The 25942-nt window shown below is 36.9% G+C and overlaps 1 protein-coding gene across 5 annotated transcripts in view; it reads left to right on the top strand.

Moving 5' to 3' along the window:
- LOC114648704 (metabotropic glutamate receptor 1-like) overlaps positions 1-22214 on the top strand; it is a 384098-nt gene extending 361884 nt beyond the window's left edge. For 4 of the 5 annotated variants that reach the window (XM_028797884.2, XM_051925288.1, XM_028797885.2 and 1 more), the window contains exon 9: positions 19862-22214. In XM_028797884.2, coding sequence (XP_028653717.1) covers positions 19862-20678 — 817 coding nt within the window. In that variant the 3' untranslated portion in view covers positions 20679-22214. The remainder of the gene's footprint in view (positions 1-19861) is intronic. The other variant, XM_051925289.1, reaches the window with a different exon arrangement.
- The last annotated feature ends 3728 nt before the right edge of the window (positions 22215-25942 follow it).

The raw sequence follows: 25942 nt of genomic DNA, 5'->3' as shown, positions 1-25942 counted from the left end.
ATAGAAAGAGCATCAGCCAGGATTAGAAGTGGAGTCCAACTGATCAGAGGCTTTTTCTTGCATTTTGAAGAAGTTCTTGTTTAACTTGTAAAGATTCCTCCATTTTGTAATGATAAGGTTTAAAATGACCCCATCTGCCTAGTGTAAAATTATTTATCGACACCTTAAAATTTGCAATATAGCACTAACTAATTGTGCAGCTCTTTCGTGTGTGCTACCTTTAACTTCACAGCATACTGATTTTTTTTTTCTCTTTCCATTAAGTGAACTACATTTAATGGTTAGAAGAAAAACACAAAGCAAAGAGTACAAAGCATTTTGTTCCCATCTGTCGTTAAGACAATTTCTAGTTACTCAGTTTGCATCGTTGTTCTTTTTATTCCTGTAGTTTCATGCAGTGTTTTTTCAGGCTCTTAAAATGACCCCTGCTAGTTTTACTGAATATGTAAATGTGAAGCAACTTTGTCAGCTGGTATATTCCCATGAAGTTAAAAATAATAATCAGAACACAGTGTCGCTGATGCACAGAGGACATGTGGAGCTCAGTTCTTTGTGAAAGCAAATATTCAGGCACCCTTTGCACAACACTGCAGGTAATCATTCGACCGAGGAATAATTAAGGACGAGAATGAGAAAAAAAAAAGGTTCATGGATTTGATGTATTTCATATAAGATACAACACAATTTGGTAATGAATTCTAGATCTGCAATATTGAGCACCAAATTACCAGTAATTATCTTATTTATTAATTTACTGTACGATATGTTTCAAAATGTGTTACACATAAAATTGTGCTCCCCATGCAACAGTGCTATTTAGAAATGTTAGTCCTTAATGCGTAAACCTGGTATTTTCCAGCTCAAAGTTAGTTTTCCACACTCATCACATATATAAATTTGCGAATTTTAAGAAAATTGTGCCTCCTCTTGAGGTTTAAAATATCTGTGGGTCACCAGTCCAAACATGAAAACAAAAGCCTTAAAACTTACAAAGTGTACATTTGTCAAAATAATAATGAAAGTATTGATCTAGTCTTGAGACTGCACACATATTGTAAAACTGGTTATCCGTGTCATTTTTGTGTCAAATCTAGCCTTGCTCTTCACCTCCTTGACCGTCTCCCTCTACAGCAAACTTTAACTTCCCTGGGGTGTGGATGCCTATAACATATTGTGAAAGATGTAATTGCCATTGTTGTTTTGAGAGTGATTTGATTGGTTTGAATAACATTTCTTTCACCATTTAAACACTGAGCCTCTTTTTTTATAACCACTTGCACAGGCACACCTATCCACACTCCCACTAAATTGCAATTTAGTGCAATTTCGCCTGACTTATGTTTGGGGATGAAGGAGGACAATGTAGGAGGTGCACAATCCATACACACAAAATTTAAACTCAGGATATTATATCCACAAAGAAACAATGCTAAACGCTTCCCACTGTGTCATCCTACATTAGTGCTAGTCATCTATATGGTATTCAGTTTGCTAGCAAAAATCATTTTCATTGCTAATACTATAAGACTCTATTTTTCACCCTTTATCACTTTCAGCTACTGCAAGGACTCTCGTACGTAACTTTTTTTGAACTACAGTAGGCTTCAGAAATGGCCGATCACGAACACTTTGTTTTCCTGTTAGGATGAATGTAGTTGTCCTTAAAAAAGTGATCTCTACAAACCCATAGATCATCTTTTTGTCAGTCTTGAATTAGGCCATTAATGGCTTGCCTAAGAGGTACAAGCTGTATCCTGAAGGCATTGCGATTACAATAAGGGTGTTGAAGGAAAAGTAAAAACCTGATTTTTAATATTATTTTCCCATTCAAGACAAGCTCGTTTTTGAAGGATTTTAGTAAGAAAGGTAATGTCACACTAAACAGATTCAGACATATGCAAGGTTTCATGCTATTTTACTTTCTCTTTTCTGTGAAAACTCCCTACCTGACTATTAAAGTGAACAGAGAAGTGAGCAGGTATGTATCCTTATCTCAGGAAAAACAGTGGCAAGAATATGTCAAACATGAACCTCAAAAATATGCAAGACATTTTTTCTGAAAACAAAATGTTTGGTGCTTCTAAGTCAAAATACCTGGTTAGTTTTAAGGCTTTTTTCCATATTTATACTGGTGCCCCATAGACTCCATTTACACTGCAGGAACATGCGGAAAAATAATGTACAGCATGATAGTGATTAAGTAATTTCAGCTTGAAAAATATCAAACTTATCCTTTAAATCTGGGGTAGTGACAACAATGAAAAAGATTCATTTCAATTCTGTAATGAGCTCATTGTTTATTCAGAAACATTCATAGTACTGTAATCCTGAAAGTTGTGTACTAAAAAGCAGTGTATTCTGTACAGGTCTTTCATATACTCATGTGTGCCAGTAGAAGCGGGCAAGAAGCAGAGCAATGAGTTTGCCAAGCATTCGGCTGCTCTGGAAATTCAATTATTGCTGTCAGGGAAATGTAAACAGAATGGAAGGAAATAATTTATTCCATAAATTGACTTTCCTAACTTTACTTTTGTCAACTAGTTAAAATGATTTATCTGTTATGTGTTGATTTATTATAGGTGGGGTGTCTAAAGTATTTTCTTTTATGGATTATGGACAATTCATGTCCCTAAAACAGCTGAACTTTGAGAATATGTGGATATTTTATCTCTCTAAAAAATTAAGTATTCTCAAAGTGTATTGAAATACACTTCTGATTGTACTGAAATACAGTACACTTCTCATATAAGTTCTTATCTACGAAGCTAGCTAATATTAATATTGCTGTCCCATATTTCCTTCTTAGGTTCCTCCCTAGTAATGCAGGCTTTTTCCTCATCAAACTCCATACATAGACAAAAGGGCCCTTCTGACTTGAGTAACAGACTCCATTAGTTGAACAGTGACCTATAATTAAAAGATTGAGTTGGGTGGAAAATGGCAAGCACAAGGTTGAGAATCCATGATGCAGATAAAGGCAGCAGGAGAAACCCTGCAATTCTGTGTATCTCAAATGCTGCTAAAATGAGTGATTTATATTAATAGAAGGCAATCTGTCAAATAGTATTCTGCCAAATGGCAGACTTCTAGAAAAACAGCATCTTTACAACTCTCACTTCGCTTCTTTCCATCTCGATTTTTCTGACATATGTTCCTTTACCATTTTCGTGTAACAACATCAACCCTTCAAAACAAATTCTGACAGGCGTGAGTCTTTCTAATCTCATTTTGGATGAAAGGTTCAGATCCTGCATCGTACCCATTCTCAAATGATTCTGGATATGCTGTGGATGGATAGATGTAGTAATGAGATTCATATTTGAATTCCTTGTTAACCTTAACAATAATCAGTAATCCATAACATTTCAGAATGCACTTTGCATGGTAAATAAAATAGCCCTGAAGAACAATTAATAATAAATGGACAAGATGGTCCAAGCGTGTTCTCTTTAGGAAGAAAATCTGTACTCCCTATGTCAGGTGCCACATTTCTCTGCAAGTTTTGATTCATACATTTTAGTCATTGTGCAACATTTTTTGAATCTTTTAGACTTTCCTTGTCGGACACATTCATGTTTATAGAGATCAGACATTCTACATTTCAGAAACAGTTATTTCACATATATGTATCTCATTTGATAAAATGCTTCAAAATAACAAGTAACAATATTGCCAAAGAAAATCACAGATACATTTCCTTAATCTGCTTTATCCTTTACAGGGTTGAGGAATCCAAAATATGACTAACTAGCAACCAACATAAATGACATGTCAGTCCATTACAGAACACTTATTCGTGTAGTAACTCAGCCTGGTCAAATATAACGTCTGCCAATTACATTATTAATTTTAGGAATACTATAAAAAAAAAAAGAAACAGTATGTGAGTACAGGGAGAACATTCAACAGATCATTGGAACAGAGAGGCATCAGTACCAGTCACTTTGCAATTCATCCACTAATTAATCAAACTGTATTTATACTCAGTCTAAAAAATTGTGCTTTACGCCCCATAAATTACCACTTTTTACCAGTAGCTAGAACTTACTAGTAAAGTCCCTTGTCATATGTTTGAGTGAACAAAGCCAGGTAAGCCAAGGTGGCAGCTTCCCTGATATATCTGCAAATTCCTGGAATGGTTAATCTGGGAATTTCAAAGGTCATATGTATAAAAAGGGCACAAAACTTAATTTAAAGCAAGCAAGCAATCAATAATACAATTTTTCTCTGGCTCCACTGCACTCCTGAGCCTTTTCTTCAGTTTCCTGCTAAAATCTTCTAGCCTGCTGCAACTCTTAGTCTCCTGTAACATGCTAAATGCTAATCCACCTTGAATGTTCCATAGAGTAACCTTCCATCATTTTCCAAGCAGCTTTGATTTTCTTGGGATGCTGTTATTAATTCTTTTTGCTGTTCTCTAATATTTTGTCCTATTTATTATCCAACTGTTTACTGTTACATTCATAGAAAATGATTCCCATCACTTTCTTGGCACAAGTCTGTGCGGTCTTTTCATGTCATAAAAACTGGAAGGAATGGTTGATGAAGTAGCTGACCCAGAGTTCATTGTCAGAAAGAAAGCCCCGTTAGAGGGGAGTGGAAACACCGATTAACTTTATTCCTCACAGACGTACTATTAGCTAAAGTGGTTCAATGTTAGAAAGTAAGAATGAGTATGTGGGTATGCCTCATGATGGACTTGTCTCACGCCTTTGAGTGGTGCCTGACATACTGTACACCCATTGCTTCTGGTGTAGACGCCCACTTCTCACTGCCTTGTCATCGCCAAAAACAGACCAATCTCCTCTTCATACTTCACAGCTTAGACTGTATAGAGAATACCACTATGGTTGGAAGAGCGACAGCAAGGCAAGGTCAGGAGCCTGCTTAATGGGCTCAGCTGACAACTGTACTACCATGGTAGAAAACTCAAAAACTTGTGAGTTTGAGAATAGCAGATGTCAAGAGCCAGACAATTCAATGATTCCAAAGTGACAAATCCAAACCATTAACTGAAACATATGCTAAAATCCTCACACTCTGAAAAGATGTTGAATCACTAGCTAATGCGCAGTAAGGACTTTCACAAATTCAAAAACTTGGACGATTGGTAAAGAGTGCTGCCAGCTCAGATAGGCTTGGCGTAATGACGTCATGCATCAAAACTTTAGGGTGTCACGTAGTAGCAACAATGACGTGGACACAGCCAATCAAAAATACACAAAATGTTAATATCCTGAAACAATAATCATCACGGAAGTGCAGGAACAACACAAAAGCTACAATAAAAATAGCTAGAGCACAATTGCACATGACAGGCATGGCAATGCTTGCTTTTAAGGCCATACCAACCCAGAAATGGTTCATAAGTTGGTATGGACCATTAAAGGTTAGTTCCTGACTAAGTGCTTAGGGCTGCTGGGATATGCTCTGAACCTGAATCAAGCAAGTTTGACATTACATTGATGGATACATAGGTTGATTAAGTCAAAAGAGCAGTGCAGAAAGTAAAGAACCTTTAGTTGTGGTCTACTTTAGTCTACGTTTGATAAAGAAGGTCTAGCAACATTCTCTCAGCTCTCAGTTTAAGGGTGAATCACAGACTTGAGGACTTCAATTGGAATTAAGGGGAAGTGCATTTAAAGCTGAAGCTGGGAAGCACAAAGGATTGTGAGACTCTGGAACAAACTATCGAGACATGTAGTTGATGCAGAAACCTTGGCAACCTTTAAGAAGAATCAGGATGAGATATTGGGACAGCTTAGCTATCAGCTAAACAAATGGGCTTGATGGACTGAATGGTCTCCTCTTGTTTGTCAAATTTCTAATGCATTCTTATGTATTCATATTTAAGTCAGGGAGTTAACCTACAGTTAAGAAATAACTGGAAGGAGAAGCAACACATTTTGCTGTATAAATGTCCTTAAGAGAAGGATAATATAAATTAATTTCATACACCTAGTATTGAAGTCAGTAAGTCAAATGTCTTCAGAACACTTTCAAATATAGAACAATATATTTATTTATGGAATGCTGGATGATAATAATACCAAAGTAAATAAGCGCTTGTTTGAAATAATTCCACAAAAGGAAAAGGCAGCGCATACAGGAAGGATTTAATTCATTACATGATCAGGTCTTAAACAGATGGCTTCACATAATTAATTCTCACTTTCACCAAATCAGTCTTTGTTTTTAACAACTGACACTGTTTATAGAAAGCGCAGCTCTGTACATTTTGAGATTCTTATTTAAACAAAAAGTGCATTTGTATGTTTTTTATTTTGGATGTTCGTAAAGTGCTGATTTCACTGTTTCTTTTTGTTTATAATCATTCACTGCTGAGCAATAGACTGTTTTCATTCAGAGGATGTCCTCAACTGCGTAAATACAGTGTGAGGAATAAAGCCACATTATAATAAAAGCTTTCAGAGTCTTTTATAGCAGACATCTACAGCGGTATCAAAAATGCAGCACTCTCAGAAATTATTCATTCAGCAAGCTAACCTGCCAACATTTAGTAGAGAAGATGTCAACGCAGTGATTCATGCAAAATAAGAGGAAATACTACAATTATGTCACCCATGAACCGCAATTGCAACATTATCACATATGACATGAAAGTTAGAAACTGAGACATTTTGGCACAAGCTTTAGAAAGGATTTGTGTTTTAAATCATTGTGCCTGTGCGCAGGGAACTTCAATGCAAACACCTCTACAGAATGTATGCTGTGCTGTAATGGAATTAACTGTTAAATTGTAATGGAGTCAAGCATGTGTATTCACATGTCTGAATAGTAAAGGAATCTAAAATAAAAATGATTCCTATTTAGAGATTAATATTCATAAAATTAACCTGGGACTGGGAATTTACAATTTGAACAGTGTTCCAGCATATTGGGAATAAATCAAAGTGGAAAATTTAGTTAGTACAGCAAACCAACTAGCAAATGTATTGAATGAACAAAGAAAAAAATTTAAATTTTAATTAGCATCTTATTCTCCATGACGTTAACAACTGCATTACTGTAAATGGATGGATGTATTAGAATCTCAACTGGAAGAAGAGTCAGAAGAGACTACATGGCAATACATACAGAGAAACATCCATCCATCCATTTTCCAACCCGCTGAATCCGAACACAGGGTCACGGGGGTCTGCTGGAGCCAAGCCCAGCCAACACAGGGCACAAGGCAGGAACCAATCCCGGGCAGGGTGCCAACCCACCGCAGGACACACACAAACACACCCACACACCAAGCACACACTAGGGCCAATTTAGAATCGCCGATCCACCTAACCTGCATGTCTTTGGACTGTGAGAGGAAACCGGAGGGCCTGGAGGAAACCCACACAGACACGGGGAGAACATGCAAACTCCATGCAGGGAGCACCCGGGAAGCAAACCCAGGTCTCCTAACTGCGTGGCAGCAGCGCTACCACTGTGCCACCGTCCCGCCCTACAAAGAAACAGATTTTATTTCTTTATTTCTGGTGTGATATAATACTCATTTTATATTATGCTTTTCACAATAATTTAATGAATTTTGCAAAACAATCAAGAATTTGGCATAACAAAAAGTAGACTGCATTAAATACTGTTAATAAAGTGATGCAGGCTAGTATGTCTGAAAAGGGAAAGCAACAAAGGCAGTCCCCAAGGAGCATATCTGACAGAATCTGCTATATGAACACAATGGAGAGGATTTGGGTTTTCACTGTGATTTTATCCTTATAGACATGCTGGACATATGGCATTCACATGAAATAATTCTTCACTGTGCCTTAGGGAGGAGAAGGGGAGTTGAAAGTAAAAATGTGCAGTAAATTAAAGTGCAGTAGCTCCAGTGGGAGTCTGCTGAAGTGGGCATGTTGCTGTTTACTCCGACCTGTTGAAGAAATTGTGCAAAACACATTGAATTACAATGAAATCTGAATATAATACCTTAAATGTAATGAAGATTTACATTTATATATTATTACTATGCGGAAACTTATAAACCAAATGTATAAATTAATCAGTAAGTCAACAAGTTTATAAATCATCACGCAACATTCAGTTTTCAAAGATGCTCAATCCAATTTGAGCCTTGGCACCCAGTAACAAATAAATAAATAAATACAGACATACATAAAATGAACATCCATTCACCCATTTTCTGATTTTTTTTTTTCATTACAGGGTTATGAGATGAGTGGTAGCTCTGAGGCTAAGGATTTGCACTGGTGTCTGGAAGGTTGCCGGTTCAAATCCTATTACTGCCAGAAGGGATCCTACTCCATTGGGCCCTTGAGCAAGACCCTTAAACTGAAAATTGCTCCAGGTACTCTGTATAATGGCAGACCCTGCGCTCTGACCACCAAAGGTCATGCGAAAAGGCAGTTTCCTCTCAGGGAATCAAAAAATCAAATGAGATCATGTGCATATGTAACATAACTTGCTGTTCTCGTATCTGCTTCATACAACCCTGGACAGGAGACCACTCAGTTGCAGGACAGTGATAAACTGGAGTATCCAGAGAAGAAACACACACAGAGACAGGAAAATTGTGCTAACAGCCCACACACACAGACAAAATCTGAGTGTAGGGTTCAAACCCAGGATGGCGCATCTATGAGCTGCCAACTACTGCACCACTGTACCACCAGTGTTTCTATGTGTGTGTATTTCTGTATATATATATATATATATATATATATATACTGCATATATATACATAATCTGTATCTTTATGTAGTGTTAGTTCCTAAAAATATAATAAATCTAAGTTTGTGTGTTCATGCGTTTGTGTGTGTAGATACGAAATGGTATCCAGGTGACAGGAGGTTGTCAATATCACAAGCACTACCGAATTGTTCAAAAGTCAAGTCAAGTCAAGTCAACTTTATTTATAAAGCACTTTACATACAACAGCCGCTGACCAAAGTGCAAAAGATGGAGAAAGTCCCACAGAAATTCTGTCAAAGATAGACCCACACTGATTGTGAAAGAATAGCACAGTGGGGTCACATGGGGTTCCTCTAAAATTAAATTGTCCAGGTGTAACAGAGTAGGAGTGAGGCAGAGAGGGGCCATGGGTCTAACTGGCTAAGCACAGGTTCCATCGCTGGGAAAGCAGAACCCATGTTATCTATTTAAAGCTGAGGCATGCAGCTGGCACACATTCCCTGACTGGAAGGAGTGGGATCAAGTAGTTCTTTAATGAAATGGGCAGCTGAAGAGCAGTACCAGGGTGTTACATTTTTTCCCTTTTATGTTACAGTAATTGATTAAACATTTTAGTAGCTTCTGTGGACTAAGCAGTTTTATGCAGTTTATCAAGTATTCCCACAGTGTAACAGAAAGAAAGTGCATATATTTGTGATGTGCCATCTATTGGATTAAAAAATGTAATGCATTTTATTACTACATGACTTACCAAATACATTTAAATAGATGCTACACTGCAAACACTAACATTGAATAAGCTGAATTTGTTGATTGCTGCCAGTTCAACCTGCCTTAGACAAGTAGTACAGCTAGTGTCAAAATAAACAGATGAACAAAAAATAAGTCCAAAACTGAATTTTCTAGCCTCTATAACCTTAGAACCACAGCATACAGCAGTTCTCTTTTCCTAGTCAATTAACATAACTCAGCTTGTCTCCGTGCACATACATTTCAACTATATCCATAATAACTGTATATTTTAATGCTGCAAGGATGAGCTGCTTCATAACTATAAAAATTAAGTGTGCACTGTTGTGGACTGTCGTCCTCTCTAGTCTTAGCTTTTGCTTTAATACTGATAATTTCAGTGTGTACTATGGCTCCCTGCAACTCTGTACTGGAAAAATAGGTTCGGAAATAAATAGATTCTTTCAACAAACCTTAAAAGAGTGCATGTTTGAGAAGTTGTGACTCTACTGTATATTAGTCTGCTAAGAGTGAATGTGGCTATGTGTGTGATTGTGCTCCACAATGAGCTGTCAACTGATGCTGCCAGATTCTAGCTGTCTGCAAAGAAGTAATGGAAAAACGCAGCTTGGAGAATTTCCACCTAAAGTGCAAAATACCCTGCATAAGCTATAGCCATCATACAGAAAATACTCATCATTACAAACTAAGGATGTTAGACATAGCCAAAAAAAAGATTTTTTATCCTAGTGTAAATTAAATAATTATTTTACTGTTCATAAAATACTGAGATTTCCATTCTACACATCAATAATCTTTGACGTGAAAGGATTGAGTGTGACTGAAGTACATGTGATCAATTCCTCAGAATGCAGGTTGCTTGGGGGAGTTCCTGTGGATCATATGACACAATTGTGTATGCCTTACATTTCATCAGTCATCTTCGTCTCAAAAATGTTGATACCTCAGCCCTGACCATTAGTTACTTAATACCCAGAACTTTAAGCCCTGATGTCTTAAGGGTTTTTTGGCATTAATGTAGCAAAATTACATACCCAAAATAAGTGGCTATTATACTGGTTATATAAGTAGTAGTAGGGTCTTGTACCATGTTAGCCTTAATCGATGCAATGAGAAGTCAAGGAAGTTGCCTGAAGATGGGGCCTAAGCTGCCTTGAAAGCTCGCATATTAAAATTTGTTCAGTTAGCCAATAAATTGGTGTCATTGTGCTTGAGTTCTCATTACTGCTTATAGTACTAGGGTGGTGTACCCTTGTTAGCCATTATAGATGAAATGAGAAGTCAAGCAAAGTGACACCTTTTATTGGCTAACTAAAAAGATTACAATATGCATGCTTTCGATTACATCTTGCCTGAAGGGGCCTGAGTTGCCTTGAAAGCTTGCATTTTTTAAATCTTTTTAGTTAGCCAATAAAGGCTGTCATTTTGCTTGACTTCTTGTTACTGCTTATGTAATAAAGGAGCTGCAAATGGCTGAAGAGTAGTGAGTATAACACAAAATATTTATTTGAAAAAAAAAACTTTCTTTCACACAATATCAACTAAATAAAGCATAAGAAATTAGATGTTTTTCTTCAAAAACTGCATTTTACAGTATATAACTAGCATGGTTTATGATGTACAAGCCTGAAATCAATTTTCTTCTGTGCCTTAATCTGTCAACTATCATTGTACCATGTTTAGATGTCATATCCCATAGCAAAGCAAAATTGTACCCTTTGACACAAGTTGTCCCCATTTTTGGAAACATTTAGTCTCTAGCACCTAAACGATCTCTCACAACAAGTATTGCAATTGCAGTTACATTTTTATTCTTTTACACTTTTGTATGTAAATTGTATACGAGTAAACAATTTGTAACTATGTACGTATAATTATGTACTCATCCAAACCTATATTTTCAAAATTATTTTTTAGGCCAATCCTTGAAACAAATTCTATCGCTAGACACAGAAAATCCTTACATTTTGCACAATAGATTGGGGTTTTCGTGCTGCAAGTTACACATCCCCCCCCTTCTCTTCCAGTTCTAGGTCACGAAGTAAAAGTGATGCTTTTCCTGGCAGCTTCTAGGCACACTGCAAGAAACAGCCCTGGACGGAGGCCTCCAGAGCTATTCATACATACACATACATCTAAACCATTCACATGGAGCCAATATAGAGTGTCTAAATCATCCTAAACAGCACATTTTTGGCATGCAAGTTGAAAACCAGCAAACTCAAAACAGTGGATTGGAACGGTAACATTCATTTCAGTGGGGAAAGATTGGAGGTCCACATGTGAAACTGCAAGTAGTGGTGGCTCTGAGTGGTACAAACACATTCAATCGAAGAGCAGTCCATTGTGAAAGTCACCGTGGTGTCATTCAGTGACATTCGATTGAAGAGTGTGGAGGGTGAGGGGTGCTTTCCCACCTGAAACTGCAAGTAGCACAACATGATACAAGATTCCATGTGAAACTGCAAGTGGGTACGTTACTAGTTGAAACTATAAGAGCACTTCTCAGAAATAAGCATCTTATATATAGACGTCTACGCGTGGAAGTGTGTGTGTCTGTCTGTCTGGCCTGAAACTGAGATGTGGAGTCAGGGTAAGAGCTCCGCCTCCGAGGAAACAGAAAATGTGCTTAGCCGCTAATAACACAAGAGAGGCCAGCACGTCTGCAAAACAAAACCTCAGAAGAAAGACTTCCAGAACTGCTTCAGAAAGTGGCAAGAACAACGGGATATGATTGTTCGAATCGATGGGAAGTATTTTGAGGGGGATAAATGGCAATGTGTCCTTTACTGTAATGATTTTTTTTATTATTTAAACATTCACCGTATTTTTTTTATCACACCTTGTATTGCAGTCAAATACCACAATCTCTGAAATAACTAAAATATAATTCCAGTAGAATATGCAGTAGGGCTAATATTTATCAAAAGGCAAAGCAGATCTCAGGATAAACCAAACTGATAAGGTTACTACTGTTTGTGCTTAGCCCAAGTCAAACGAAATTGCAATAAAACAAATAACAGTTCGTTATTTACCCTAAAATCATTTTTTTCTTAACAGATCAACATAGTAGAAGAATAATAAAGTGCTGTTTATTTTATTGTTTTTAAAGGTGGTGAAAGAAAATGCCACAGAAGATACTTTTTTCTGAAATATTTTAACATGAAGCATGCGTGTGTGCTGGAAGTGTACCCAACTTTTGAGATGCAGAATTAAAGTCATTGCAGCCATGCCACAGAGACTCTACTCTTTCCTCCATTATACACTGAGTCAGGACAGAGAAACTGAATGTACCTGTGAGGGTGATCTCTGTACATTTCCTATATCTGCCCACCCAGCTCTCTCAGTGCAGGGGTACATGAGCACCAACAGATACAAGGCAACAATGGGTGCAATACATGGCACACTCACACACACTATCTCACACATTATCTATCTATCTATCTATCTATCTATCTATCTATCTATCTATCTATCTATCTATCTATCTATCTATCTATCTATCTATCTATCTATCTATCTATCTATCTATCTATCTATCTATCTATCTATCTATCTATCTATCTATTCCAAGATGGGTCTCCAGGACTGTGACTGTGTCTTTGTTTGTTATAACTAACCATGGATGCTTCAGAAGTTTACTTTCTCTAAAGATGCTGCTGACCTGAGGCTTTTGTTTTCCTCTCCTCCTTAATCAGCTATCTATAGTTCAATAGTTAAGTAAAGGACAGCTATTGCTGTACTCCATTTATGCCAATAAGTTTCAAACCACTTTGTTTTCTTCTCTGTTTAAACAATTCTGTGTCTTCATGTGTACTCATTATGTAATTAATATGTTGTAAAGTATCTACTTATGAACTTTTTACAGAGCTGTGTGCCTGTACACAGTGAAGGGTGCTATACAAATATAAACTAAACTAAATAAATTAAACAACACACATTCAGCTATCCCAGGCAAATTTAAAGGTGCCAATTAATCTAAAAGCATGTCTCTGGTAGGAAAAACAGAGTACAAGGAGAAGCATCTGAATGAAACAATTAATTGTATTATTAATGTATCAATATAAAGTGTTCATAGCATACATTTCACGATTTATAGCTCCAAGGACAGTCACAGAATATTTCTGTATGTTCCAGAATAAGCTGATAGAGAGGTATTCTTTTGCAGTCCACATATCTCTGCTCATCATTTATTGCTGTCGCACCAAACACGGAATACCAAATACTAGATTTTCCTTCTGACTGCAGTTGGTTCTTTTATTAATTTTCTATTTTTGAAGGTTAATGTATTTTCAGTAATGGTATAAATGTTACACTGAAGCTGTTTCTAGACAATTCCAATTATTTTCAAGTACAGTAAGATCTTTCTTAAAATTGAAGCTACCCTTCAGAACAAGTACAATAGGACAACCATTTTTGTAAGGAGCTAATAAAAAAATGAAGACTTCAAAATGTTTCATTGTGAACTTTAGGTTCTTTATTGCCCAGTCATGCATTCATCCTTTAACAAATCATTATTATAAATCCAAGAATATTGGCTTCATAATATACAACATGTCACAAAAGTGAGTACATCCCGCACATTTTTGTAAATATTTTATTATATCCTTTCATGGGATAACACTGAAGATATGACACTTTGATACAATGTAAAGTAGTCAATGTACAGCTTGTATAACAGTGTAAAACCGCTGGCAACAAAAGTGAGTACACCCCTAAGTGAAAATGTCCAAATTGTGTCCAATTAGCCATTTTCCCTCCCCGGTGTCATGTGACTCGTTAGTGTTACAAGGTCTCAGGTGTGAATGGGGAGCAGGTGTGTTAAATTTAGTGTTATTACTCTCTCACTCTCTCATACTGGTCACTGGAAGTTCAACATGGCACCACATGGCAAAGAACTCTCTGAGGATCTGAAAAAAAGAATTGTTGCTCTACATAAAGATGACCTAGGCTATAAGAAGATTGCCAACACCCTGAAACTGAGCTGCAGCACGGTGGCCAATACCATACAGTGGTTTAACAGGACAGGTTCCACTCAGAACAGGCCTCACCATGGTCGACCAAAGAAGTTGAGTGCAAGTGCTCAGCGTCACATCCAGAGCTTGTCTTTTGAAAATAGATGTATGAGTGCTGCCAGCATTGCTGCAGAGGTTAAATGGGTGGGGGGTCAGCCTGTCAGTGCTCAGACCATACACCGCACACTGCATCAAATTGGTCTGCATGGCTGACATCCCAGAAGGAAGCCTCTTCTAAAGATGATGCACAAGAAAGCCCGCAAACAGTTTGCTGAAGACAAGCAGAGTAAGGACATGGATTACTGGAACCATGTCCTGTGGTCTGATGAGATCAAGATAAACTTATTTGGTTCAGATGGTGTCAAGCGTGTGTGGCGGCAACCAGGTCAGGAGTACAAAGACAAGTGTGTCTTGCCTACAGTCAAGCATGGTGGTGGAAGTGTCATGATTTGGGGCTGCATGAGTGCTGCCGGCACTGGGGAGCTACAGTTCATTGAGGGAACCATGAATGCCAATATGTACTGTGACATACTGAAGCAGAGCATGATCCCCTCCCTTCGGAAACTGGGCAGCAGGCAAGTATTCCAACATGATAACGACCCCAAACACACCTCCAAGAAGACCACTGCCTTGCTAAAGAATCTGAGGGTAAAGGTGCTGGACTGGCCAAGCATGTCTCCAGATCTAAACCCTATTGAGCATCTGTGGGGCATCCTCAAACGGAAGGTGGAGGAGCACAAGGTCTCTAATATCCACCAACTCCGTGATGTCGTCATGGAGGAGGGGAAGAGGATTCCAGTGGCAACCTGTGAAGCTCTAGTGAACTCCATGCCCAAGAGAGTTAAGGCAGTGCTGGGAAATAATGGTGGCCACACAAAATATTGACACTTTGGGCACAATATGGACACTTTTCACTTAGGGGTGTACTCACTTTTGCTGCCAGCGGTTAAGACATTAATGGCTGTGTGTTGAGTTATTTTGAGGGGACAGCAAATTTACACTGTTATACAAGCTGTACACTGACTACTTTAAATTGTATCAAAGTGTCAAATCTTCAGTGTTGTCCCATGAAAAAATATAATAAAATATTTACAAAAATGTGAGGGGTGTACACACTTTTGTGAGATACTGTATATATAAGAAAAATGCAAACAAAATTGCATTTCTACCACCCACATATTTTTCATGTTGAAGTGCAAAGAAAATCAATAAAGTTTCAAAGTAAAGTTTATTTTCAAGTGAGGGATAATTTAGCAGGTTCCCGAATGAGAGTAATAAACCTGCTCAAATTACATTTAGGTTTTTTTCTTGTGTTTTAACAAAGTTAATATTGACAGGATAATATAACTTGTGTTCTTAGACATCAGTCACAAGCATGAAGTCTGATTCTGCAATTCTAGTGACAGAAATGCTGCAGTCTTTCATCTGAAACTATGGAAACACACAACGAATAAGTGGGTATAAATCAATCATCATTTTGTTTAGTAAGGACTGAATGTAATAAAGCATAATAATGTTGGCCTGTAAGTAGCACCGATTAAAGATAATCACAGTGCCTTTTGCTTACAGATACACAATAAAAACACATCCATAAAAATTCTAAAACATACACTAATAGATTCTCTTCTTGTCTGAGACGGATGATATCCCAAAAACTAAAATTTAGTTAAAGTATTTCATTAGCATAACACAATTTAACATTCACCATCTGAAGCTATTTTATATATATTTTAAATTCATAAATTAGATATAGGCATACATTTTCAAAAGCATTTATTTATATATTATCCAGCTGTCAAAATGAAATTAATAGCAAACATAATATTCAGACTAGACCTCCCTTGGAGGTTTTTTTTTTTTTAAATTCAGATCAACACTCTTGGAGAGTGCTAGAAAGAATGTAAGGATGGGCTTCTGCCATGGTTTAAGAGCACAAGGGAATTGTTTATTTGGTATATAGATTAAAGTAAATCACAACATAAATGTTAATTTCCTTCTAACAATCTATAGACAAATAACCAGTAGAAAAGTTTGAAAAACAACTGTGCATCATTTAACCAAACTTGGAAACAAGTATGCAAAGTTTTTACTAAGATACATTTAAGAGTTTTTAATTGTATAGCTGTTAAAGGAGAAAAATGTGCATCGATTCATGTTTGTTATTTATACAGAAACCCAACCACCTTTCATACATGCTGCTGAGATCAAGAATTTACTGGTAATTATTGATATTGTGTAAAACAACTATCTCAGGAAAGTTTGCCCATTAATTTCTCAGGTCCAGGGCCAAGACTGCTTATGTGTGAGCAAAACAAGACAATCATCTGATCAAGCACATAAAATGCCACAGCAATCATGCTGACATTGATTCATGTTTACCAGATAAATGTTGGAGCACCAACCCGGTCATCTCCATTTAATTCGGTCACAAAATAGCAAAAAAAGACTGCTATGCATGCCACTTCAAATAGCAAAATGAGAAAAGCCTTCTAGCTATAATATCGTCGTTCTGTTCAAGTGATAGGAAGCTCTATGATGCTGTCTGTTCACAAGTGACCACCTCCTTCTTGCAGTGGCAGGCAATTGGAAAGGGTGGAGTCAATTGCCATCACTGGCTGTCTTCTCTGTGCTGTGGAAGAAAGAAAAAAGGAGAAGGTCAGCTCAAGCACCCTCCCTCAACTCAGGGTGGTAGAACTGCTTCAGATGAGCCCAGTGGGTGATCCACAGATGCGCATTCGCGATACGATCCATCTATCTGTTGTCTACCTATCTACCCAAGAGTTGTTGGTGTCAGAGGATATCTTGTCAGCAGTGGCTGCAAGGCAGGAACAGATCTGAGTTAGGGTGCCACTTTTAATGGACTAGCATCATAGTTTACAGATGTCTGCTTAATGAGGTGACGTATTTGAACAACTTGAATGGATTCTGATATCAGGAAAGTAGCATCCATCCAATCCAAGGCAGAAATTGCTGAGCTTGGTTATTACCAGATGCAACTGTGTACCATCCACTTCACAGACACAGTTTCTCACTAGAAAAAGGAGAAGTTGGATCAGTAAGCAATAAACTGCAGCTAAAATGTAAAGCTAATGATATACAGCACATTTGGTGGAATATTATGTTTGTGAAACCTTTAAAAACAGAATAGAAAATTGTACATCTTCAGATCTTTTAGCTATGGTGTTTTTCAGTTTCCCATCCATAATATTGTTACTTTAACAAATATGTCTTATGGATTTTTGTATATTGAGCAATTAATACATTTTAAAAAGCTAACTTTTATTTGAATTGGCTACTCATCAACCTGTTTTCTTTCAGACATGGTGATGCCTTTATTTGCAGATCATTTGTGCACCTTTAAGGATCCTTGCTATTTATCAGGAAATGTTATGTGTGAATGAAATTGATGTAGTCACCAGATTATCCCAGCATGAGTTAACGAGCAAATCCCAGTAAATTCCTCACAATGCTAACTCAGTTTTGTTTGGCTAAAGATACCTCTGTATAATGTCCTAATTAATTTTCTTTTAAAGTATAATTTCTGAACATTACTTTTGTAGACAGACATATTGGTAAAGGAGGAATTGTAAGTCTTATGAGAAGGTGACAGCACAGTCTGACTAATTTTATTTACTTGAAGTTTACATGTGGCTGTCTCAGCACAAGAATTCACTCTGTGGACCCAATGGCTTAGCATTGCTCCTGAGCCATGAATCTGTGGCCTTTGGATTACAAGAACACAAATTAGCTTCACATAGAGGAGAGCGATAGAAGATCTTTCATCCCCTATTGGAAGATGGGACAGCATACAATCTACAAGCAGCGTCCCTAATCCACCCCACAACCAAGGATACTATATGCATCCCCAGACAGTTATAATGGCTTATTTGTACAATGCAAATTTAAAGCATAATGTATTTTTAATATTCTATTGATTTCCAATAGCATAACATACTCAAACATTAGGTGGGAGGCAGCAAGAACCACAGGGTCCACTCATTCACTTCCAATTTAGAATAAACGTGTGGCGCGATTCCCCGAGAATAATCCCGCTCACAGGATCCTCTTTGTTGAGGGCCCGAGCGGCTGAACCAGACCAAGGGGATGCCCATGTTACACCTGGCTTTGGCAGACAGATGGTCATTTTCGAAGGGTGGGATTGGACCACGTGTCTGCCTGGGGGGTTGCCAACCAGGATCCTGAGCTGTTTTGTCGTGTGCTGGGTGTGGCAATGTGCTATACCAGTGCATGATACTCAACATGACCTGACCTATCCAGAAGACAACTGATACTAGCAAAAAAACATTGGATAATTCAAATTATATTCATAAAATGAATACAATGATATTTTTAGAATATTTTGTAAAAACTTTAGTAATGTCAATTGCAAGGTATATGTTGCTTCATAGGGAGCCGATGACTTAAACAGCACAAAATGATAACTAAACTGAGTTCATTCACTGCTAGCAAAGAAAGGAAAAGAAATGAATTGTGGTAATTAGAAGCAGAGATGCTCATTCTGCCTGAGACAGTGGGTGCAGAAATGCCTAGAGACATATCCGATTTGTGAAGTCTGAATGGCTATTATTACTTGAAGTGAACAATGTAGTTGAGCCTCATGATAGGATAAGCAGACCTTTTGAGATTACGTTTCACAACAGAAGGTATTGTCACTGTCTGATAAAGGTTAAGGTCAGCCGGTAACCTTGCATTTCTCAGCCTGTGAAGAAGACCTCCTGACGTTTTTCAGGGGATGAGGAAAGGAGAAAAGGAAGAATCCCTAATGTAAGTATGAAGCTTACAAATGTTTAAGGAGTAGATCAGGAAATATGAGTATGCACTATTACAAAGTAAGTAGTGTCACAGCAGAAGCAATAAGGCCAAACCTAAAAATTGCTAGATGCTTTAAACTATACCAAGAAGTTAAAAAAAAGGTAATGAAAGTAACATTGCTACTGTACATTGTTCTCGTTCCCACTTTCATCCTTCCCTAAAACACTGATTACCCATCACAGATCTATACACCAACTTTTTTTCTCAATCCTTTACAAAATAATTGTACAAAAAGTAAACCTTTCTTAGGGCCAAATCTGAAATTTGTTATATTTGTTAACATTTCATGAGGCCATGAGCATTTCATTTATTTTTGGAATCAAAGTTATTGTTATCACAGTTGTTCACAAACAATTTTTTTTTCAAATTTCAAGCAATACACATGAATGCAAAAATCAAAGCAATATGATAACAATAACAAACCAATGCATTCATAAGATAATTCTTTTAGATAATTATTTTTAACTGTGTTACATTTCATCAACATACTGTGCGAGAGCTCACATATAAAACTTTTATATTTAATGACTTGCTGTGCTGCCTCCTTACCTGTAGTTCCTGTGAAATAACGGTCATCTTTATTTTGTTCATAGTTCTAATGGAAAGTCTGTGTCATGGTCTGAACCAGGTGCAAGGCAGCCGCCGAAGGGTCAACACATGTGGCACCGGCTGTCAGTCCACGTGAAAAGACAAGAGGCGGGCACGAATCAGACAGCTGTGATAAAACCCCTCACTAAAACCTACCAGAACAAGAGCCTCAACTTCTCAGACATCAGCACCAAAACCTTGTATAACGTAGCTGAAGAAGATGAGACGGACCACGGGAGGTACAACAGGCCTAACAGTCCATCCATGATGGTGCACAGGCTATTACCCAACATGGAGTCACCAAAGGAAGTAGAAGATCATCGGTTATATACACCAGAGCTTATAGAGAAAAGTATTCTGCCCCAGCAGGTTATGGAGCAACTCCAGGGTGTTGTCACTAAGTTTAGCACAAGCATCCCTGACATCAACTCCATCATTAATCTCCCAAGCCCAGGCAATGGCATAAGCCCCATTTACCAACCCCATCTCATGCAACAGCAGGGTCTTCCTCTTCAGATGAGCACCTTTAGTGAAGATCCTGCTTCTCCAACGGTGGAGGTGGAGAGTGAGCGATTGCATCTCATACACAGCTACATGTATGACAACACGGGCATCCAGGAAGAGGAGGAACTGGTTCAAAGTAAATTGACCCTGGAGGACTCTCCAGCTTTAACTCCACCTTCCCCCTTCAGAGATTCAGTATGCTCTGGCAGCTCTGTTCCCAGCTCTCCGGTGTCAGAGTCTGTGTTGTGCACACCACCCAATGTGACATATGCCTCAGTCATTCTAAGGGACTATAAACAAAGTTCTTCTACTCTGTAACACTGCATATGCAAAATTATAAGAGGGCTGAATAAAACACAGGTCGCATCAGAAACATGGTTTCTGAGATAAGCTGGCCAATGCAAATAAAAAAGGGTAAATATCAAAAGCAGACATTTCGAATGTTTAGTATGACTAAGGATTTCAGGAGATGCTGCCTTTTTACTTTTTTAGAAAAAAAAAACAAAAAAAAGACTGATGGAAAACTCGTATAACAAGCAGACAACTGAGAAAGCACAAGGAAAACTATAAAGGCTTGTACAGTATTTTATTTTTTCTATTCAGTATTTAAAAACAAAAAAAAATATGCATATAAAGGAAAGACTACTGTTGTGAAGTGAAAATAATTTTTCAGTAACGTGTTCAGAGGTAAACAGCACAGCACGCTTTGCTGAGGCTGCCATATGGATAAATATGAACGTATTCTGGCCCGTGTTACAACATCATGCTAGGGGATCTACTAAACACAGTGGTGTCAAGACTAGGACTTTTAATTATCTTGGAGTTTTACAGGAGATCTTCCGAACTTTTAATGTGGCTTCATAATTCCATGTGTTTTTAACACTCAGCTATCATAAGTCAGGAAATGCAACCAAACATCCAGGGGAACAATAAATGTGACCTTACGTTGTATACATACTTTATATAAAGGATATACTGTATATGCTGTATTTATTAACTGAGCTCCTTGCAGGTGGTTTATTCACTTTATTATCATTAATTGTCCAGCTAAATAGCTAGCTTTGCAAACTACAGAAAAAAATCCAAATGTTACTAAAGATTAGACCCTGCTGTCTAATGAAGATTTTCTTTACCTGACATCTTTCCTCCACTCTTCAACTTTGACACAGTCTTTTACATAATGCCTTGAATTCAAGAAGTGGAAAAAAATGTTTTGTGAAATGCCAGGTGTGATGAATTGATTAACATGCATATGTGTGAGGTGTCACTCATTCTTTACTGTTTCTGATATTTTTATGTACTAGTAAATCATTTTGAACTTTGAAAAAGTTTGTATTATTTAAAAATTTAGTATTTTTTTCATACAAAGATGCCGCATTTGTAAAATGTAAGAGCTTACATATTTGACAATGTGAAATATTAATATTCTTGAACTTGTTTAAAATGTTTTGTGAAAATTTAGATGTCAGTATGGAATCCAAGCAGGTTGACTCATTAAAAGCTATAGGTTTAAAGTATATCAGTTTGTAGTCGCTTCTGGTGATAAAAGTGTAACAATTAGATCCTTGGATTTAATAATGTAATCCGATAATAAAAAGTGTTAGGATTTACTTGATACAGAACTTAGTAATTTAGTCATTAGAATGCAATTGTCTAAAGCATAATATATAATAATGATCGATCTTTGGTATCAATGTTATGAATTTATTCATTATTCATTTTAGTTTATAGACTTATATAGTGTCTTACACAATCAAGTTATTAATAATTTATATTTAAATGCAATTGTTTTAATATATTCCATGTTCTGAATCAAAAACCCTCAATCTTGTTGTCCAGATTATCTTACTAATGTTGCAAAAATAAATATTTTGTACTTAATTAAAAATGTGTCACCTTTTTCTTATGTCTGAACCAAACTAGCTGTCCAGAAACAAGAAGACAAAGTATTCAAATGCCAATAAATTATATTCTATGATTGTATGTGCACAAATACTAAGGTAATGATCATACGCAATGAAGGAACATATAATTTTTAATCACCAGACATCAAGGAGTTATTTAACTTTTAAACTGAGTTGAGTAGAAATTAAGTGTGAATTCAGAAGATATATATACATATAAATCAAAAAAAGATGGATGAAATATTAGGATTCATATATGACAGAATTATAGAAAAATAGACTCTTAATAACAGAAAGGAAGGAAAGGCCAAGTGTGATAAAAATGTTAGGTGTGCATAAATATGCATAAAATAGAGAAAATGTTTCGATAACCTCTGTTAAAAATAATCGTTAAAACAGTCTGTTGGTATATTTGTAACCCTGCCATCTTGACAAATTTGTTTTGCCTTTTACTAAAAAGAAGAACAAGCAATACTATATAAAAAAGAAGAAAAAACTTCTGACTTGGCGAAAGATAAGAGAGCAGGCATTGTAGGTATAAAGGAGCCACAGTTGCATTCCTTGAAACACTTCTGTTGAACAATTTGTTTACTAAAAGTCCTCAGTGTTAGTGTGTGACAGAGAAGTTGTGCAGTATTGTTTATAAAGGCCCTCCATTTTTTCTTCATTCTGTCCTCCACTACAACCTCCAGAGGGTCTAGAGTGTGCAGCACACCACAGTGTAGATAAATCGCACTGGCCATCACAGAGTTGTAGAACATATGAAGAGTGTCACTATGCATGTTAAAGCAGTGCGGCCTTCTAAGAAATAAAAGAGTCTGCTCTGCGCTTTCTTATACAGCTCCTCTTTGTTACGAGACCAGTCCAACTTGTCATTGATGTGGACGTCCAAGTACTTAAAACAGTGCACCACCTCCACATCCATTCCTTGAATAGTGAAGAGGGGTGAAGAGACTCTTTTTTGTGGTGAAAGTCAATAACCAGTTCCTTGGTTTTGCTGATGTTAAGTTGCAGACAATTCTTTTGCTCCAAGGCAGAAACAAACCCCGGATGGTTATCTTACATGGAGTGGTTCATATCTGAGTATGATGCAGTCTATTTAAAAATAAGCACCTCCAATTCTGAGATTGGTCCTTTCCTGGAAAACAGTTGCTTCATCCCTGCAGGTAATGGGTGAGCATTTGCCCCAAGTGGAGTAGTTCATGTAACTCAGGATCTTGTTAATGAGTTGTGGAAGAGGTAATTGTAAGGCTGGTCGATGAATTGGTGCAGCAGAAGCAGTTTTGCAGACATTGCAAATTGTTAAATGAAGATTTCGATTTACTGGTCATTCTTCATCTCCATCTTTATCTGTGGTCATTGCCTGAAGAAGGGGCCTGAGTTGCCTCGAAAGCTTGCATATTGTAATCTTTTTAGTTAGCCAATAAAAGGTGTCATTTTGCTTGGCTTTACTGTATAAACACTATTCAAATGATATAAATGATGTAAAGTATGTCTCTAACAAAAACGATTACCCAAAACCAAGATGAAGTCAATAGACAAATGAGTTCAGCTGTGTTTTGCTACCAGATCACAGAAAAACCACAGGGCAGCAAGTTACCGTCTTTGATCTTTTATGCTGAATCCAGATTTACATTTGCGATTCAGCTTCTGGAGCCATGACGACCAACAGTGATGTCTCAGAGTTTACCCTTTCAATCTGGAAATCCAAAGAGAAATCTGAGAACAATTTAAATATCCTGGAAGGAGCTGCCTGGGGTTAAATTCTAAACCAGTGGACACCTTTTATGTGATTCATCTCAGCCTAAAACATGTTCTTTCATCAGGAGAACAATGGGAAGAGAGAATGTTTCATTTGGTAAAATCGCTTCTACTTCAGTCTAATGATTTTATGGTTAAATCTACAAGAGGAGATGTACAACTTAAAATATTTATTTCCTTGTGCAGTTTGTAAAAATGATGAACAGAATGTTGGATCCTTTTTGAATGAAAGTCTTCATTGTTCACAGGTAATGTTGATGGTTAATAATTTTCAATTTCTACATTAATTTACCAATCCCTTACCGTTTTCAGTGCTGACTATATCACTTTGTGGAACGGCTTTATTCTTTGGCAAGATTCTCTATATTTAAATTTCCTATATAAACAATCATTTTGGAATCATTTGGCTTTGTTCTGCAAGTATAAGGAATTTAGTTTTGAAGCTTGATGAGCAATTAATGAATATTATAATATAGATCATGGAGGCCAGAGCTTAACTCAACATTACTGGCACAAGGCTGGAAGGAATCTGCATGAGCCAGCTGCCCATCTCACATATTAACACAGGCTGTGAATAGTCGTTTAATAAGTAAAATAAGGTATAAAACGTATGTGGAACAAGTAGGGATGCCCATTAGAGCTTCTGGTGAGGCTCTGTCATATTACACTCTATGACATTGATTCTTAATTAACTGTAATAATTGTTTTTGATTTATTATTCTAAGGCTCTTCCACTTTCTTTCTCAGTGACTATAGTGGCACTTGGTCTGCCATAGGGTGGAAGCATCATCATAAAAGATGGATCTGTTTTCAAACATCTTATATCTGAATTAAACTGTCATCATTAGTCAATGCATTTATCATTTTCAGAAGGAAACTCTCTCTCCGTATATATAAATACTGTATATTGCATGATGCTTATTGTGCAGCAAATTTTGGTTTATGTTGAATTTCATTTTTTTGTACTATCCATCCATTCATCCATTGTCCAACCCACTATATCCTAACTACAGGGTCACGGGGGTCTGCTGGAGCCAATCCCAGCCAACACAGGGCGCAAGGCAGGAAATAAACTCTGGGCAGGGCACCAGCCCACCACAGTTTTTTGTACTATTTTTGTAATTATTGTATACAGCACTTCATACGTGTTAGTGTGTTTAATAAAAATAAATCAAATTAAAAACTGATTTCTTTCTCAACACACTTTTACACAAATTCAACATCATATATTTTAAAGAAGGGACAGATCTAGTAAAACAATCTGTTGGAAGTGTTAATAAATAAAAGCTGGGAAAAAAAAGAGACATAAAATGTGAATTCTGCAAATTTCACTAAATGTTAAGAAAATGCTTACTTCCATCATTATGTGTATAAAACAATTCCAGGCTTGCCATTATTAGTATTAATATTTACTACAGTACACTTGACTTTGGTCTGTTGGAATTGTAAGGCTCTTAAACAATCAAACAACTCATATGACACGATAAATGTAAAGAAAATTGCAATATTCCAAGGTGTTCTTTTAAATTCATTAAGAACACAAAGTATTTCTAAAAGGTTTTAGAAGCATTCACTGACATATATAGCATGAGGAAAGTTAAGACGATACAATCTGCGTCAGTCACATGTCACTTTGTACTTTAAAAATAACCTTCTTTCTTTAATGGACACTGATGCCTTATTGTAATTCTATACAATGTTTCTCTGTTTAATATACATTTACAGGATGTCTGTCGCCTAACAAAAATGAGAATGTGAAACTGAATCTAAAGAAAATGACTGCTCATAGTATATTTGTTTGACATAATTTACATACTTAGCATTTTCAAAAACTTAACAGGCAATATGATTTACTGGGTATGGCACTGAATCTAAATCACTAAGACCCTGACACACTCCCTCCCCTATACACTGGGT

The sequence above is a fragment of the Erpetoichthys calabaricus genome, chromosome 3 (genome assembly GCF_900747795.2).
Source record: "Erpetoichthys calabaricus chromosome 3, fErpCal1.3, whole genome shotgun sequence".
In the NCBI taxonomy this organism is placed as follows: Eukaryota; Metazoa; Chordata; class Cladistia; order Polypteriformes; family Polypteridae; genus Erpetoichthys; species Erpetoichthys calabaricus.
The sequence above is the reverse complement of the archived record's forward strand: the minus strand, read 5'-3'. Positions and strand labels throughout refer to the sequence as shown.